The sequence below is a fragment of the Somniosus microcephalus genome, chromosome 22, assembly GCF_052327205.1.
Source record: "Somniosus microcephalus isolate GS21.2 chromosome 22, FLI_Smic_1.0, whole genome shotgun sequence".
In the NCBI taxonomy this organism is placed as follows: domain Eukaryota; kingdom Metazoa; phylum Chordata; class Chondrichthyes; order Squaliformes; family Somniosidae; genus Somniosus; species Somniosus microcephalus.
In genome coordinates, this window is record NC_141008.1 from 57,951,930 (window position 1) to 57,971,730 (window position 19,801).

General features: G+C 38.9%; 1 protein-coding gene across 2 annotated transcripts in view; it reads left to right on the forward strand.

Moving 5' to 3' along the window:
* nlk2 (nemo-like kinase, type 2) overlaps positions 1–18,920 on the forward strand; it is a 203,196-nt gene extending 184,276 nt beyond the window's left edge. The window contains exons 8-12 of one of the 2 annotated variants that reach the window (XR_015073256.1): positions 11,468–11,554; positions 12,120–12,318; positions 14,604–14,697; positions 16,091–16,468; positions 17,009–18,920. Coding sequence is in view for 1 of the 2 variants with exons in the window: in XM_085964834.1 (XP_085820960.1) it covers positions 11,468–11,554; positions 12,120–12,318; positions 14,604–14,697; positions 17,009–17,063 (435 nt within the window). In the remaining variant the exon portion in view is untranslated. The remainder of the gene's footprint in view (positions 1–11,467; positions 11,555–12,119; positions 12,319–14,603; positions 14,698–16,090; positions 16,469–17,008) is intronic. The other variant, XM_085964834.1, reaches the window with a different exon arrangement.
* The last annotated feature ends 881 nt before the right edge of the window (positions 18,921–19,801 follow it).

A 19,801-nucleotide genomic window follows, 5' to 3' on the forward strand; every position in this document is an offset into this window, starting at 1 on the left:
AACTCTTTGGTTTGGGTGATGTCATAGAGTGGTCATATGCGATTTCAACCCCAGCTCCGAATTATAGACCTGCTTTGGTCTGATACCAAGCAGAGACCTGGTGCGTTCCAACAGGGGGGAATCTAGGAGCAGTCTTCGACTGCTTTTGTACGCCACCTAGCATTGGTTCAGATGGTATGGAGGGGGCCTGGATGTATGTCACTGCCCCCCTCGTGTGACTCTCTAATTGATGACCTGAGGAGGGGGAAAAGGATGAGAAAAATTTATAGGATCATTATTTTCAAGTGTTAGGCAGATTTTTTTGCGAGATTAAGGAGAAATGTCTATTTTGTCATGCTCAAGTGATTCAATGATGTATGCCAATTATGTTTGACAGACTTTTCTCTTTGCATGCAATGCCATTTTAAAGTGACTGGCGCTGAATTGTACAGAATTCATCCAAATATAGTTTCCTATTGCTGCACATTTTTTAAATGTGAGGAACATATTTAGTCTGCATATACCAGTATTGTATAAATACTTTCAAATGGTTGGATTCCAAAGTCCCTTGACTGAACATGTGATCATTTGGTCCCATTAATGCTATCTGTATGACTTGGCAAACATTAATGGTTAAACTATAACACTAAAGGTCACTTGCATGGATTCATTATTGACCTTTTCCTGGTAATTATGATACTGACTTAAAGAGCAATGCTAGTAGAATAGTAGTATCATGAGCCAATGAAAATTATGGGATTGCCATTTTTTTAATACAAGAAAATGAATGTTTCAGAATGGAACAATGTTTCAGATGTGCAGTAAAGATTATCGCCATGTGTAAACCATGTATTTTACTGTGCATCCCTCTAATTGAAAAGAACAATTATTCCAGGTCAAGAAAATCAGTTAAGACAACCGTATACATTGCTGTTTATTGGATAGTAATGATTACATTTCCATAAATGCCACCAAGATAATTGGTGTTCTGCAGAACCAAGATTTTAGCTTTTTTATATTTACTTATAACACATGTAGCACATCTAGTTTGAATCTACATTAAAAATTATTCTACATAGAATAAGCATGAGCAGTTCAGTTAAGATGCACTTGGGAGCAAGTCCAGGGCTGTACATTTGCTATAGGCAATGCGTAAGAATTATGCTCACTTTGAAATGTATCCTGTGCATTAAAGTGAATAGGCTAGAAATTGCTGGGAAATCGCACCAGTACATGGAATTACATAGAACATACGGCACAGAAACTGGCCATTTGGCCCAACTGGTCCATGTCGGTGTTTATGCACCACACGAGCCTCCACCCACCCTACTTCAACTAACCCTATTACAGTAGAATAAAGCATTAATGTCTTGCGCCATTATTAATTCATAATTCCAGCAGTTTGTTGCGTAACTGAGATATGCCATGAGTGCCGAACCTTCGCAAATTGTTGGACGATTTGCGCTGCTCCTCAGTTAGCCGCATCAAAGCTGATCAGTCTGTTCTCGCTCTGAGGCTCCTATTGTAGTTAATGACTATCAAGAAATTGCTGGATTTACAACATTATTGCGACCTAATCATGTCACGGTCATTTGGGGCTGGAAATCTATGATGATGATGAGATTTATGGTCCTCGCATGACCCCTCAACATGGGAGGTCCATGAAAGGACCAGTATAACTGGAGTCACCTGGCAATTAGTGAATTGTTTCCGGAGATTTTTAATTTTTGGCAGCCTTTTTGTGTCAGTCTTGCCATCCATGCTCCTGTTGGTGTCGGAAGGCAATAATTTTCAAGATACAAAGCTGTTTCGACACTTGGAAGAGGGTGAAATCGGTGCAATTGCATACCCGCTGGGTGTTCCACTATTCCTGATCACGATGGACAACCTAGAAGAGGAGTCGAGAGCAGGCCGTTTAGTGAGAGACACCCGCTGTGATGGACAGTAAAAGTTCCAAATAATGAATCTTATTTACAACCGAATTTTGGAAAGTTAGTGCCAAGTTACTACTTTTACATTAATTTTTAAACCTACACATGGGAATGTAGTTTAAAGGAACTTGGTGTTCTGTGAGAAGGTAAATTTCTACTAATCACAAAAATAATTTTGTTACCAGCTAGCGCCAGTTGTGAATATGATGCTTCATTTTTTAAAGAAATGGTCATTTCATGGAACTGTCAGTAATGAAGTTTTTCTATTATGCATTTCAAATCATGTTGTGGAAGCCAGTGAGGAACATGTCATTACAGCATTCTTACACAACCATTTAGTAATGATGCAACCAGAAATTTGATGATTAAGCACAGTAAGAGACAAAATAAAGTTTATCTTCCATCTCATTAAAAAAAATTGTTTTTATCCTGGTTGTACAAATAGATGTCCTTTTATAATAAGCTATCTGAGAACACTGGTAATCAATGAGGATTCTGCTACTCCTTTGGAATCTATTGTAACTAAACTATTCCTCCTCTTACTATATTACTATTGAAGTTTAAAATGTATTCATTAAATCATGTTAGAAATGGAAATTGCCAGTCTTTGTATAGCATTATCCACACCCAGTATTTTCCAACAGGTTTTTTATATTATAGTAATGTATAACAAACCATGAGGCTGGTTTTAAGCGATTTCCTTCACAACATTACTGTACCTACTGTGTTTATGCAATTTTTCTTAAGTAATTCTGTATTCTTTTAGATTACTGACATTGTAAAGAATACAGCTTCCATATTAATTGAAAAAGAAGTTTTGTTTTATGTTTTTTAAGGTGCTTAGTGTAGGCATTGGTGGATAATTGATCTATTGCCAAAATTAAACCAGGTAAGGGTAAAGTAATTTCCAACGTTCTAACATGGGCATAAGGTACTGAATAGAGTCTGTTAGCATTTCCGCTCCTAAATGGCATTGCAAGTTATGTATATGCATGAGAAAATCTCTTGTGTCTCAGCTTTGTTCATAACCTTTTTGTAGCAGAGGTTGGACTTGTTATATTCACTTGAATACAGCTAATTAACATCAGGCTTTGAAGATAGATTGCAAACACTGGGATGATATGAATCATTGTTTACACTGCTGCTAATATCAACACTATTAGCAAAAGTAATAGGACCGCAATTAAATACTTCCTAATCTTATGAGTGAAATTGTTTTTTTTAACAATGTCCTTTTATAACTCTCTGTAGTTTTTGTATTGTCTTAATTTATACTTGTAAACCTCACATTACACAAGTTTGCAATCCCCTCCCCCCCCCCCCCTCCCCAACCTATTTTCACTGATCTAATCCCCAAAATTCCATGGACTAGATTGTGATGCAGTGAAATCTGATGATCGGATTATTATTTTTTTATTTTATATTTTGCTTTAAGTCCCTATTGCTGCTTTGAAGCACCAGCCCTGCCTCTCGGGCAGGAAAATGAAACCATCTGTCAACTTCAGTAACCCAAAAATCAGCCATTGACAAAGTCTGAAGCAAATATTGTGCTTTTGACCCTTCCAAGGTGTATTCCATTTCTAGGGTGTCAAAGGTGCAATTTACATTTTATATAGAAGCCCCCATACAATTTATCCACGGCTTGTGTTCTCCGAAATTGCTAGAATATATAAGAACATAAGACGCAGGAGTAGGTCATTTGGCCCCTCAAGCCTGCTCCACCATTCAATAAGATTATGGCTGATCTGATCTTGGCCTCCGCTCCACTTCCCTGCCTGCTCCCCATAACCCTTGACTCCCTTATCGTTCAAAAATCTGTCTATCTCCACCTTAAATATATTCAATGAATGAAATTCATGAGGTATCTATTGTCGCTAGATGCACTATTATCTACAATACTGTATATAAAAAATCTTGTGTCTGCAAGCACTTCTGGTCAACTTTCCCATAATTAATTCCCATGTCCTTAATTATAATGGAAACTCTATGTAAACTTCACACTGTATGTAATTACATTTTCCTGCCAGTAGCGGCACTGCATTGACACAAGGGTGGTTGCAGCGTCACGTTTACATGGGGAGTTTTCATTAAAATTTAGACCTAGAAATTTATAATGAAAATAAGACCGTATATACAACTTGGAAATTAGTAAATGACATATGCGTGACCTAGTCCTCTAACTCTGCTTCACCTGAAGACTTAAGTTGGTCATGTCTCTTCATCTGCAATGCCACAGGATATAGACTAGTATTTTTTTTCCATTCTTGATGATAGAACCTTGGACCCTGATTGCAGCTAGTTTTTCTCTCAAACATTAGCTTTGTAATTTAATTTGACCTCTTTGCCCTTGTACAAATCAGTACTATTTACTGACTAGAGCTGCTGCCTTTTCGTAAATTCAAAACCAAACTAGTAGCATGATAGGGGCATGAAAGCTGGACCATGCCTTGAATTGAGTTCTTGGTGACAAATAATTGAAAACCTTAAGGCTTCTACATCACAAAAATAAATACAACAGGGTGGACATTTGCCCCATCGTGTTCATTCTTCCATAGAAACGATTATCCCATCATAGCGTCTAACTCTCTCTCTTCAAGGACTCCAGAGTTTTTGCCTCCATTACCTTACCTGGAAGACCATACGAGGTATCACTTTGTGTGAAGAAGTGCTTTCTGACCTCAGTCCGAACGTGCCTTTTACCAGTGTGTGCTTATTGACCTGCACTTGTGATTATAGTGCTCAGGATTAACTCTTTCTATTCCACTTGTATAGCTGTATAAAGTACGTTCACATTCACCTTTCAAGACTGAAAATCCAAGTTTTTCTAGCCTTTCCTCATAAATCAGTCCTCTAGCATCAGGAATTAGCCTTGTGAACCTTCACTGGCACCACTTCAAGGGTTTGGATGTTTAAGGCGCTAACCTGCCATGAGTACTATGCAGCTTCAGTACAATGGCCTCAGTTGGTAGTACTCTCTCCACAACAGTTAGAAAGTTGCGGGTTTAAGGCCCACTTGAGCTCGTAATTTAGGCTAAGGGAGGAACAGCTTTCGGATGAAACATTAAAGTCGTTCAGGGAGGTAAAAGATCCAAGGCATTATTTTCAGAGCAGGAATTGTTGGTGTTCTGGCCACCATTCCTCCCTCAACCAAGATCAAATTAATTGTCGTTTATCCTATTGCAGTTTGTAGATAAACTGGCTACTGTGTTCTTCTGCCTCATAACAGTGACTACAATTGGCTGGGAAGCATTTAAGGATATCCTGAGGACATGGAAAGCATTATATAAATTATTTTCTTACATGAAAGCCATCAACTTTTATTTATATAGCACCTTTAATGTAAAAGAACATACCAAGGTACTTTAGAGGTATAATCAAAAATGGGCACTCAGCCAAAGGAGGAGATATTAGAAGGGATGGCCAAAAGCTTGGTCAAAGGGTCGTAAAGGAAGAGAGGAAGGTGGAGAGATGGGGTTCAGGGAGTGAAGTCCAGAGCATGGGGCCTAGGTGGCCAAAGGTGGGGTGAAGGGAATCAAAGGAACAAAGAGTTCTTGGGGGTGGAGGAATTGTAGGGCTGTAGGAGGTTACGGAGAATGGGGAGGGTGAGGCTGCGAAGGAATTTAAACACATGAGAATTTTAAATTGGGGGACAAAGAGCCAGTGTAGATCATTAAGGTCAGGAATTATGGGTGAGCGGGACTTAGTGCAGGATTGGATGCAGGCAGCAGAGTTGAATGAGCTGCCGTTTAGAACATGGAGGACGGGAAACCAACCAGGAGAGCATTGGAATAGTGGAGTCTGGAGGTGACAAATGTATGAACAGGAGTTTCAGCAGCCGATCAGCTGAGTCAGAAGCAAAGGTAGAGGTGGGTGATGTTATGAAGGTGGAAGTAGGCTGCCTTTGTAATGGAGAGGTTATGGGGTCGGAAGCTCAGCTTGGGGTCAAATAGGAACCCGCGGTTGTGAGCAGTCTGATTCAATCCAAGGCGGTGGTTGGGAAAGGAGATGGAATTAGTGGCAAGGGTATGGAGTTTCTGGCTGGAGGCTAAGAGGATGTCATTGGTCTTCAGTGTTTACCTGGAGTAAATTATGACTCGTTCAAGACCTGATTTCAGACAAACAGTCGGACAGCACAGGCATTGGAAGGTTCAAGAGGTGTTGGAGAGGCAGAGCTGGGTGTCATCAACGTACATGTAGAAACTGATCCTGTGACTTCGATGGATGTCACCAAGGGGCAACATATGACTGCTGTTTTGAAAGGGAGGTGGACATTACCCGAGGGTCAGTTAGCATGGGGGCCAGGAAGGGAAGTTTGATGACCATTAGTGGGAATGGGGTCAAGGGAGCAGGAGGTGGGTTTCATGGACCAGATGTGCTCGGTGAGGGCATGAGGGGAGCTAGAATGGAAACCAGTGAAAGGCATGGGATCAGGCTCTTTCTGATTCCGTTATTAATTTACAATGAACTTTTTTACTCATCCTTGGGACGTGGGCATCGCTGACGGGCTGCCATTTATTGCCCATCCATGGTTGCCCTTGAGAAGATATGGTAGGCTGCCTTCTTGAGTGGTTTGATACAACTCAGTGGCTTGGTAGGCCACTTTAGAGGGCAGTTAAGAATCAGCCATGTGTGTTGTGTATATAGGGCAGTAAGAATGGCAGGTTTCCTTCCCTAAAGGACATTAATGAACTAGTTGGGGTTTTACGACAATTCAACAGCTTCATGGTTGCTTTTACTGTTATCAGATTTTTTATTTCCAGATTTTTTTTCTTAAACTGAATTCAAATTCTCCAACTGCTATGAACTCACATTCTCTGGATTACTAGTCCAGTAACATAACCAATATGCTACTGTACCCACAGCAGTAGTATTTCCAATGTTCTTTTAGCTGTTCTTTGAAACATACCAAACTGTATACATGCAAAATGTAACCACACGAACAATACATATGCGAATATTTACATTTTATGCAAATGTATTTGGGCCCACTGCTGACATCCTTCCAGACAAGCTGGCTGGGTGTAACTAGAGATGCAGCATGATCAACAAACCCCTCTTGAAATGGAAGAATGGTTGCTGTTTACGCCGAATGCAGACATTGGTGCTCTAACACAGCAACCTAATCCAATTGCAGGATCAATGGAAGCCCTTTTTTGGTGCTCGAGACCAGCTGGCTCTAGATTCCATCTTAAATTTTAAAACCCCATGAAATGAAAGATTTTCTCCCATTTGTTACAGGTTTTAGTACAGGATTCAAATACTGGGTGGATGATTTTTATTCTGCAATTTAAGCATAGGTGGGTTTCTCCATCAGAAATATTTAATCGAAAGGCAAAATACTGTGGATGCTGGAAATCTGAAATATAAACAGAAAATGCTTGAAATACTTCATATTTAATCCTAGTTTACTAGGTAGTGCATGTCATCAGTGCATGCATGTTTTTGACCATCTGCACCAAAAGAAATCAAGTTGTCAACAATTCTTAATGCATTTTATAACGGAATTTTGTCCTACGTTTATAATTCATAGTACAAATCTGCTATGACTCAGATCATGTGGAAAACTTAATCAGACATGATAAGGTGACTCCAGCACTGATCTGCAAGTTAGTTCATGTCCTCACTCATCCGATCATTTGAACTGAATGTGTGAAAAAATTGATTTCATGATTTGATTGTGATGTAGCTGTCAGCCTGTTTTGTGCATCTCTCCAATCTATGGAACAACAGTTTGATGGAAGAGTTATATTTTGCAACTTGCACAAGCAAAACTCTTCAGTCTTATTTTGTGGACTTGATTAAGGTTACAGTATTAGTGTGCTGGCACATTATTAGTGCGTGTATTGAAATCCATAAAATTGTCCCTGATGGCTCTGTAGGTAAATGCACTGTGGTATACTATTGAATTATATCAACGAATAAACAGCCCTGGTCTGTGGTATTAGCCATTGCCAACCTTAGTTTTCTAACAATGGGAGATACCATATTCATTATAGGGTAGGAAAATTTAAGATTGGCTAACATCCCTGTTTGCTGTTCAGTGACTTCTGGTAGTGTGTCTTTCTGGGCACCAGGTGACATAGGGTCAGGCTGTGTGATGGCCCCGACAGTTAAGTAGGCTGGTGTGAAGAATGGCTACTTGGATGAAATACAAATGGGCTGCGACCATCTGTAGAGTTGTGTTCCAGCGTGAGTTGCTGCACTTGGGAGTAAAAGATGAGATTGAGAGCAAGCGGGGAGGTAAAGGAGAATGATGGTAAATCGTATGGTTTTTAAGTAAATTTTAAACTTCAAAAATTCAGACATTAAGAAGTTATTTACCTTTCATATGCATTCATACTGTAGCTTTAAAAGGCTGTTGCTGCAGTTCATTGTAATATTTGATACTTGGCATAAAATGTATAAAAAGCCATAGTTTAATATTACTGGACACTGAGCAGTGAAATATTAAACTGGGGGAGTGTGGGGAACAAAGAAACAACACACATGGTTACTGTTTTTCTGGCAAACACATCATCAGTAAGTTAGCTCAGTACTGTTACCTCAGTAAACTGAAGCTAACAGGCTGTGGGTAGCTTCTTTTCTGCTGCAATACCACCGCAACGAAAGCTCCAAGACTGCAGTATGATTGCCTCACTAACTCAGTGGATAAATGCATTGCATGGTGTACTAAATCATATTGTCTTGGGCTTGATCTCTGGTGTAATGAATTAGCTGATCTCATCTCGGCTGGAGCATCCGTTGGATGCTACAATTGGTCTCGTTGTCCCTGAGCTGAGAAGAGGAAATTGCGGCCAAGTTCTTGAACCTGATCTCTATCCATTGATCACTGTTGTAGCATTGGATGTCAAGTAAGGAAAGGATTGGTTTTGGTTGTGATGCCCTCAATTGAAACGCCTGCTCACACTCCATAGAGGCTCACAAATGAAGATTAACCACTTAGCTGGGGCACTAGAAGTTACCAGCATTTTCGGGAATTAAAGTAAACCATTTTGGGAGGAAAAGGAAGAAATTACAATTTATTCAGTTTCATACGCAGTCTTTAATTAAAAAAAAAAAAATCAGTTTTTCAGTCTTTAATATTTATTTAAAAACTTAATTGTCAACCAATTTGTTGCTAAGTGAAATGACCTGTGCTTCTAATCAAACCTTTCTGTGGTTTGAACATTTTTTAAAAATGTAATTAGTTAGGATTTCAGCTTTGTAAGTGAGGTAAGGGATCAAAGGAGAAAAGAGAACAAAACAATTACAGAAGGACTGAACGTGCAGCTATGTTTTGCAGATGCACACAGGCTACAACAAAGGACAATTCACTTGGCTGTCCGTTTGTGCTCTTGGAAGTTCCCTGTTTTCTATTTGAATGCTTCAGACACGTGGAAATAGTACCGGTAGTCTGCTGCTAACCCGGAGGGGTTCCCACCAAAGGCAACAGTGAATTATGGCATTGAAGTAGAAACAGCTGACCATTATTATTGCATTACCAACTTAGCAAGTACAAATTTCTCAGATAAATTACTGTAAACCATTAAATGTTCACACAAAATTATTTTAACACATCTGTCCTGTGGGTAGTGACTATTATCTTTGGGTGAAGTATAACAGAATTCTGCTAGATGGAATCTATAAATAGCTGAAGTATCCCAACCTTATAATTTAATGTCCCATTAACTTCAGAAATTTAAAATCAACCACTCTGTATACTTAGACTAATTAGAAGCAAGTCTATGGGCAACTAGATTATAGCAATAAATAAAATATAAATGCCTGTACAATTATAAATGAAGCCGCTTTCTTGATGGTTCAGTTGGTACATGTATTGTGTGATGTAATGCGCTGCAAACCAGGAAAGGCCTGAAATTCTGTCCCTGTTCTCTTAAGTTAGTTAATCAGCCTAGCTAGCAGCCAGGGAAATGACTGCTTTCCTTGGTGCCTACAGTGCAAGTAAGGAAAAAAAGTAGCCAGGGTTCCAGTTCCTGTTCCTGAAGGCTATTTGAAGACCCCTGCTGGAACGTATCCATGTGGTTGTTCATTGCATCCAATTTCCATATCTGGTTTAAGAGCTGTTTGTGTGGTAATACCTGTTTTAAATGCTTAACTGGTTTTGAGAGCAATTTAGTGAAATAACAAATGTCTTTTTTAAAGCCCACTGTGCCTATAGCTCTTAGCATAAAGTGGATAAATTGCTAAAGAGGCACATACTCAGGGATCTGTGGTTTGCAGGGTGCTCTGCTGCTGTCTGAAATGTACTGCCTATGACATGTTGAAACTAATGATACAGGTAGACTGGCTTTACATAAGAATGGAGATGTTTTATCTTCTTAACCCATGATTTTTGGCAGGATTTTTTCACAGCAAACCGTAGCCAAAAGGAGTGAGCAGAGAGTACCCTAATCAAAGGAATAACGTAGATAAGGCCTAGTGAGGTTTACTTCCTCTCTTGTGCCCCATTAATTATTCCCTGACGGGATGGGCAAAGCATCTGATCATAGGCCTTGCCTACATCAATCCTGCAGCAGCACGGAGTTACGAGAAGGCTGGCTCACCCTTTGACTATACCTCCTCCTCTTCCACGGCTAAACATCTCATCTGTGCACTTATTGCAGAGAATCTGATGTTGAGCTCACTTCATGAGGAATTGTGGGCCTAATACTGACTGGTACAGCAATCTGTATTGATGCTTTTCAAGCTAGACCAATTCCTATTTGTATAATCACTTTCCTCTACAAAAATGTGTAAGCTAATATTTAAATTTGCACCATATTGCCATTAGTCCATTCAACTAAGTGTCACAGAAGCATGATATTTGTAAATATCGTGAGGTTAATAATGACTTTAAAGTGCTATGTAGATTGTCTTGCCTTTAAACAATGTATTTTGATGACATCACATTGGTTTGCAACAAGGTTTCACAAGTTTGAGTTTTGCGAGCTTGCCAAATTACATTTTATAAATCTGCAAAATAAGTGTCAGTAAATTTGTGTTGCTTTTCACACTCAAGTTTTGCATTGGTATGAAGCAGTTTAACTTGGAATGTAAATTGGGTGTGAAGGCAAGGACTGACTCCAAAGCAAGAGAGAGACTCCCTCCTCCAAGAGTTCTCACTCTACTTCAGTCTGGCCTCAGGTCAGGCTCTGACACCAGGTTCAAGCTGCATTTAAAATATAAACTAATAAGTCAAACCGCTTGGCACCAATGCTGCAGTTATAGCGTAAATGCAGCTTTAGTTTCATTTGCTTACCTTGCAAGTGGATTGGATGATTTAAAAGGAATTCACTGTTTTAAAAACTGCATAAACTCTTCTGGGGATCATGGAATTATCCCAGTGGCCACAGGATGACACATGACTTTAAAGAGGACCTTTTTTTTGATCAATCAAATGATTAGAGCAGAACACAAGACTAAATTGAGAATATTTCGGTGAAGTTATTATCCTAGTAACTTGTGTTTACCCATTATTATCTCTGCCGTATTTGCTAAAAGGTTATAAGTGACCTGTTTCACATACTACTGGTAATCATTGAAGTCTTCAAGGTTTTTTTTCCCCCCTCTCCCTGCAGCCATCACTTCCTGTCCTTTACACGTTATCCAGCCAGGCTACCCATGAAGCTGTCCACCTCCTCTGCAGGATGTTAGTTTTTGATCCTGTAAGTATGCAGACTATTTTTCAAGCTGTACTGTAAAGCCCCTCTCAGTATATGAAAACGGAGTCAATCTGTAGTAACACTATTCTCCATTACCCATAGCACTGATTTTATAATCTCAATCAGAAAAATGTCCACAATAACTGCTACTGAATTCTTGTATAATGGTGCTTGGTTACTGATCCTTGAGATTATTGTTCCTGAGCGCCTCTCTTGCATTGAAATGAGATACAATAATGTTGGGAATTTCTGCAGTTGTCTTCTGATCATTTTTCATTTAATAGTTCTGGAGTCGCCATTTCAGCAATTTTATTTTAATAATGACCTCGTTAATACATCTGGCCCCATATAAACCCATTTCAATGCTTTTTCATGGAAAATAATGTATTAGACTGAGCAACTTTATAATCGTAGTAAAGATTTAAACTGAAATAAATTAGTGATTTTTTTTGCTTACAGTTTTGTATAACAGAATATATGCAATGTTTTACAGAATTCTCAGGTCAAATCGTTATAAAATTATCAAGTTGGTATTTGTATGTAAAGCTTTTGTTCCCTTATATCGTAGTCAAAAAGAATCTCCGCAAAGGATGCCCTGGCTCATCCATACTTGGATGAAGGACGGCTCCGGTACCACACTTGTATGTGCAAATGCTGTTATACCACCTCTACGGGACGAGTTTACACCAATGATTTTGAGCCCATCACCAATCCCAAATTTGATGACAGCTTTGAAAAAAACCTGACATCTGTTCGGCAGGTTAAAGGTCAGTGCAATTTTGAATACTGTTGCTTATAGTTAAGCTTTTTGTTCTGAAGCCTAAGAAACCATATACTCGTTAGTATTTTTAACCAAAATAAATTTGCAGGTGAAGTGACGCTTTATATACTGCTCTTGATGACCTTACTTTAGGATTGACAGCGGGTTACATATATCATTGTTTTGTTATACTGTGTAATACAAACTAGAAAGGTCCCAGGTTCAGCGCCTAGGTAGTCTCTGCTAAGTTTGGGTGGTAGCAGTTGGGGCACGACAATCGGTCAGTGTTTCCACCCCAATCCCAGCGACTCCTGCTGGAAATGCTTGCTTGTGAGTACTGGGTGATAACAGGATCAGGCTCAGTGTTGCTCCCCACAAGCTTAATAGCCTGCCAGCTCTGACTGTCCAAACTTACCTGAAGAATAGCTGCATCAGCAAAGCACGGAGGTGGGGGGGCGTTGCTATCACTACCTGTGTAACTAACTGCACTGTGGCATTAGCATGAGTTATCACCTTCAGCAAAGAAAGAGTTAATGACAAAAACTTAGCAATGGGGGAAGACTGTTCAATTGCACTTAATTAGTGTATGGAACTACTACGTTTTTTTTTCATTCTTCCTATGACTTTAATTCATGAAAAAGGAAACCATCTTGATCGAGTACTAGATGTTCAGTAATTCACTAAAATGTTTGGTTAAAGATGCATTGGTACATTCCAGTTGGTTTTAAGTCATGCCACTGATGTAATAATTCTAAAACATTCAAGTGGATTAATCTCTACCTCAAGATAGTTAAGGGTTATTGGTATACAAATACCTTTTGTTAAAGATAAAATCCCTTTCACAAAATAGCAAACATTCTGTCTGGATTGTAAACCTTAATTGTAGAAAGCAAATTACTTACTTTTATGATGTGAATTATTAGAGTATCTTTTTCCTCTTGGTAAGGTATTGTTTTCTTTTTGATGTTCCTGAGCCATGCACAATCTCTGGCTGAGAAGGGTTCCTAGCACCCTACTCCCAACACTTCCAGTATTACTCTAAATCTGTCACTGGGACGTGTATGAAAGCAGCTTGATGTGCGCATATCTTCAGTTTTTCAAACACACTCCCAATCTGTGAAAGAAATGCCTGGCCTTCCTTCAGTGCTTACGCATAATGACACAACTGAGATTGAAACACTTCCAGTTGAACATAGGGAAGAACAAACCCATTGCTTTTGATCACCAACCATAATTTTGCTCCCTTATCACTAATTCCATCCTCCTCCCTTGCCATTTACTAAGGCTGAACCAGTCTTTGCAAATCCTTGGCATCCTGCTCAACCCAGACTGGCTTTCAAACCACCCATCTTTTCCATCACCAAAACCACTTGCTTCCACCTCTGCAGCATTTCCCACTTCTGCCCCACCTCATCTTCTCCACAGCTGAAACCATTTTCTTTACTTTTGTTAGCACCTCTAAAAAGTCTCTCCAATGTCCTTGCTGACCTCCCATTCTCCATCCTCCATAAACTCCCAACGTTTCCAAATTTCTGCTGCCAGTATCCTGTCCTGCTTTCAAGTCTTACTTTCCCATCGCCCCTATCCTGGCTGATCTGGTTCCCTGTCTACCAGCACATTAAATTTAAAATCATCTTCAAATCACTGTGGCCTTGCTGCACCCTACATCTGCACCGTTCTCCAGCCGAAAGCTCCTCATGAACCCTTCAGTCTTCTGACTCTGGCTATTTGTGCATGTCCCCTCCCTTCATCCCATCATTGGTGGCAAAGTCATTGACTACCTCTACCCAACTCTCTGAAGAACCCCCTCAAAACCCCTTCACCTGTATACTTTTTCCTCCATCTTCAAAAAGCCTTCTAAAAATCCATCCTTGTAACCAAGCTCTCTGCACCCTTCTTAATCTCTTCCCCCATGGCTTGGCACGTGTTCCCTTTTTCTGTTTTTTGTTTCCTCTCTCTGTAAAGCGATCTGGGACATTCTCTACATTAAGACACTTGATAAATTGCACATTTGTGAGGAAATTGCAGGCATAAACCCTTATCCCATCATGTTGAAGTTCTAGTGTACTGTTGCTATTTAGGAGTATTAACACTGCAGAATTTTACATGCACACGCAGGTATATGGGTCAATCATTCACATCTTCAACTGGTTTCCACCTGCCCCCCAAAAAAACCTCTTAATGTGGGAAATTGTAAAATAACACCAGATCAAAATGCAGAACTTGACAATGACTTAAACAGCAGGAAACTGTATTGTTATGACTGAATATAATTCATTTTCTGTCCTGCAGAGCTTATTCATCTATTCATTCTGGAACAGCAGAAAGGAAACAGGGTTCCACTATGCATCAACCCACAGTCTGCTGCATTTAAAAGCTTTATCAGGTATGCTGTTGCAGACATTTTGTCAAAGCACAGTATTAACAGGTTATTATATCAGTTTTGGTGTGGAATAATTACCATAAAAGGCAGGAAACCTCGATGAGCGACAGAGTATGCATGCTTAAAGGTTGAGCAAATTAATCAGGACGTTAATGTTCCCAAAACTTTCTGAATAATGTATTTATCTTCGTCTACAACAATGAAACTTGTACATCCTTGTGAAATGAAATCATTCATGTAGACTTTAATTTTTTTTTTAAACTTTCAGAAAGAATGTTTTCAAATCTTGCTAACTATATACAGGCTTTAGACAAATTTGCCAAGCAAGATCTGAATTGATATTGTATTCCACATCTAATAACTAAAGTGACTTTGACTCCTGCTAGAAAACTGACCTTTTAATTTGTTTCCATTTTTGAATTATCAAAGTAATTGTGTTTAGAAGATAATTTTCAAATTTTTGTAGTAAAAATATGAATGTCAGCAGTCATTTTTTGCCACCTCTACCTTTTTTGTGGAGGGGAGCAGAATAGAAAATGCACTGAAGTGTACATTGATAAGTTTAGGTAATAAATGTTCAAGATACGTATTCAGATCTGTTCCTTTATAGAAATTCCACTCTCGGGAGGAGAAAGTTACTCTCTCCTTGCTGGGATGTGGTTCCATGTGTACCAGGCACTCGCTGGTACCTACCCCAGTGATTATTATTTATATCTGAGCCTTGAGCATGGGTGTTGACAAGCTGTGGAAGGCATCACATTCAAGCTCTGGCCTTTCCTCGCCCAATCTTCACAGATGTACACTTCCAATTAGCGTCTATGAATAGTGACCAAGAGCAGGAACCCTTCCCAACACACACAACTGAGGCCAATTGTGTGCTCACCACACATCCCCAGCTGAGTTCAGCACAAACTGGGGATTGAGCACTGCTGTATGTGTTTGTCCAATTCTGCTGTTTACTTTTCAGCATTAGAGACATACAAGCAAATCTGCCGTCCTTGCATATATTGTAGGAAGTGATTTATTTTGAAATCTGCATTCGACATTAAGTACTCAGAAGGTTGACAGCCAACCTTGTACTGTAGTAGAATTCAAATATTTATGATGCTTTGCAGAGTATAGAAGATACTGCAATGATCACCTAAAGCATAGAGATGGGGTATAAAGAAGGAATAATTTACTTATAATGGATACGTGAGTGCTTTCTTCTAAAACTGCATGATTGATAGGTGCGGCCAAAAGTCAAGCCTGTCATTCTTTCAACCTGAAGGTTTAGCAAGATTGTAAACGTGTTTCAGTTGCATCTCAAGTTTTTATGGTTAATTTTCATAGTTTTTAGCAAAATACTGCACTCATACCATCCTCAGTACTATTTATGATTCCATTCAATATACAGGAAACTCTCGTCTAAACGGCACCTAAATATCCGGAATTCTCTATTAACCGGCAAAATTCATACTCCGAAAACAACACCTCAATAACCGGAAATGTTGCTGAGTCTCCTGCGGTGGCCGGGTTAGTCAGTGGGGGTAGTTCTCCAAACTGCCACTACTCGGCTTCTTGGCGCTGTTGGAAGTCCGAACACCTCGATAACGGGAGTCTGACTCTCCCGCGCTGCCGGTAGTCTCTTCCCATCCACCATTTTTCTGTGTCGTTTACTGTATAAGTTTTGTTTTACTGTTAAGTAATTAAAAGAGTTATGGATTACCCTCAACTGGCAGTACTGTACTTAATCAAGCATCTTCCACCATCCATTTAACACAACATTCTGTAGGTGAGTACCCAATTACTGTATACTGCACATTTCTTGATTTTTTAATTTTTGTTTGTTTAAAAATAGCCTCGGTAGATAACCCTCTCCGTCACCTGGAATTTTTAATCAACCGGCACCATCCCGGTCCCGTCGGTGCCGGATACCAAAGAGTTTCCTGTATATTAAGATATCCCTGTATATTAAGATATCTGCAATCCATCTATAGTGTGACCAGTTGACAACTACTTTTAATCAGCTTGATTTTCATTATTCAAGTGAGGTTTTGGAATGACTTCTGTTATTGACTTGCCTATTAGCCACTTAAAATGTAATAAATATTGCCTTTGGTTAATTTTCTTGACCTTTGAGTGAAATTGATTACGGTAAAGTGTGAGGCATTTTACAATGATCCTCTGTCTGACTGTCCAGTTGGAAGTGAGCAATATGAACTGAATTTGGATAAATTTTAAATGTATATACGACTGAAATATTTTAAGTCACTGTAAAGCCTGAAATGGTTTATATTGCTCTGATTATGTTTTTTGTTTGCCCTTTTAACAGCTCCACAGTAGCTCAGCCCTCTGAGATGCCCCCATCTCCACTGGTATGGGAGTAAGTGGAAGAAACTACTGATGACAAACATTTTAGGTTCTCGCTAGAGTCTAAAATTTGCAGTACCATTTATGTCGGGACAAGTGTGTAATTTTACTTATAAAATTTTTAAAAAGTTAAAATAAACCACTGATAATTGTAAAGAATATACTTTTAGGAATATGCTGGACTTGTATTTTTTAGGGATAAAATTGGTGGTTGTGCTTTGAAATAAAGCAGCTTTAGCAAGTGCTGCACAGTTTGTATGTATTTATGGAACCATGTGCAGCCTTCGCTTTTTGGCTTTGGAAAAAACAAAAGCTGCACTAAAATGAACTGGGTGTCTTGACGTTGAAGTGGGACATGGAGCAGGCATGTACAGGATCTCTAAGGAATCAATGCTGACCCATTCCTGAAGACATGTTTTACCGAGGCTGACTGAGAATACAAAGTTTCTGCCGACCAATCATGAAGTCGCGTCAGTTGATAAGGCTATTTAATGAAATGGGCACATCACCTGACCGATCAATTCTATAGCTTCTCTTCAGAGCTGTGACAGTGGTTTGCTGTTGTTTGTAAAACATTGTGATTAGAAAGAGATGGAGTGAGTGTGGGTTTATCACTAGCAGAAGTAACTTATGTTTCCCCAGTCCCTTAATTATATTTAACCAATTTTTAGAAACATTTTGTTTTATTTCTGCAGTCAAACCTCAAGCATGCATCATCCCACATCACTTGTGTATATAAGTCCAGTGTTGGGTAGATTTTAAAAGTCTTGACATTACTGTATAGAGGAATTAGCTTGCACATTTTAGGTCTGTGAAATATTCCGTGAAAGTTATTTTCTGCACTGGACAGTGTAACAGGAAAAGCAGCACATAGGCGATTATGTTAATTGTGTCTTGTGTCTTTAGGCAGAACTGTGGAAGTGTTGATTTGAACCGTCACAGTAGTGCAGAGTTTTAATATCCTTTCTGACAAATCCTTATCTACTGGAACACTGAACTATTCTGTGTATATGTATATATGAACAGAAATTGAAGGCTCTACCTCCAGGAGTATACAACTTGGTTTGTTTACCTCCACGTTTTTTTTAAAAACAATTTAGCGTGGGGATTTAAAACTTGAATGTCCCTTCCAGCTTTTATATTTAAGAAAAAAAGTTTTTCACACGTACGAAGGAACCTTTATGGATTGTCTTAAATACGCAATTGTGTTCAAAGCTGAGAATATGACCCCAGGCTCGGTCATTAATACTTGACTGTTAAATAACTGTAGTTCATATCTGTATTTAGCATTGGACTCTTGCTGCGAGTGACCCAGAGCAAAGGTGTGCACAGATTTCAAATAGATCCCTAATATTATTCCTTTTGAAATTTTAACTTAAATGAAGTAATGGCTTGCTATGGCAAAGACTCTTCATGCTGGAAATTGCATCTATTTACAATTAGGAACAATGAAAAGGTTTTAGGAATTTTTTTTTTTTTAAAAAGGTTTTTAAGCCTGCAGAGCTTTAACAATAAATGAAGTTTTAAAGGCTTGTATTTGAAGAATTCTGTTTTCAGTAAACGGGGGCAAAAAAAAGTCCTGAGAGCCTGCTGAGAAACCGGTTTCAAGACTTCACCTGAGGTTCATCGTCCTATGTGACACATTTGCCGGTCACTTTGTACAATGTAGATTTGAAGTACAGTGGTGGAAATTCATTAAATGTGACATTTAAAAAAAAAAAAAAAATCTGTGTGGTACTAGTCAGTTTGTGGTTATTATCTATTCGGACATAAGTCCTCTTAATTTGTTACAATTTCCCTTTCTGATTGTGATTTCTGTACCTAGCCATTGATTCTCTCACAGGCATCTTTGAGTAAAAACACATTTCTCTTGAGTTTTGTTGTCATATGTAATTAGTTATGTGGTGAAGTACATAAACGTACAATTTTTCTTGCTTTATTCAAATACTCAAGACTTTCATGTGTACTTTCTGTGAATAGGGATGTTTTAAAATCCCCTGTGATCTTTAGAGCTCTGCTGACAACAAACAGTATTAGTAAAATTTGCTGAATTTTCTTCTCCCCAACTCTTCCAAAAAAAATTGAATTGAAAAAGGTTATTTTTGGATTACAACCAATTAACTGCATTTTCATTTCTATGATTGACTCTTGAAGGGAAGGAAAAAAATGATCTACTCAATGATTGGAATTGTTTTCATTGTGATTGGGGACTGTGCTCAATTTGATTTAGAGTGGTGTATTTGGGGTTTATTCAGTACCAGTCACTTGCCTTGAATTTGTACTCGGTTCACAAATGAGACCTTGAGTAACAGAGAACTAAACATGGATTTTTTAAAGAAATAAAACTGGACCTCAATATTAACCCATAAATGGAAATGGCATGCACCTGCTGAATGTAATCTGAGCATGAAATTTACTACACATTACTACAATTTAAGTATCGACAAATGCTGAGATGGATATGAACATGTAGTTAGAGTGGTGTGGATTGGTACTTCTGTACTCTCTAGCTTCTTTCTCTAAATGGATAATGATGAAATGTTAGTTACTGCTGTTCTGTCAACTTGTGTTGGACATGGTCACATGCTGTATGCTGGGGCAGCTCGATAGCTACAGCTGAATTGGAATTTCCACTATCATTGATATTCACAAATGCACTTATCCACAGTTGCGTTTCATTTGCTAAATTGAGAGAGACAGAAAATGACATGGTGGGAGAAGAGCCGCCTTCATGCAGCAGTGTGCTGAGGACTGC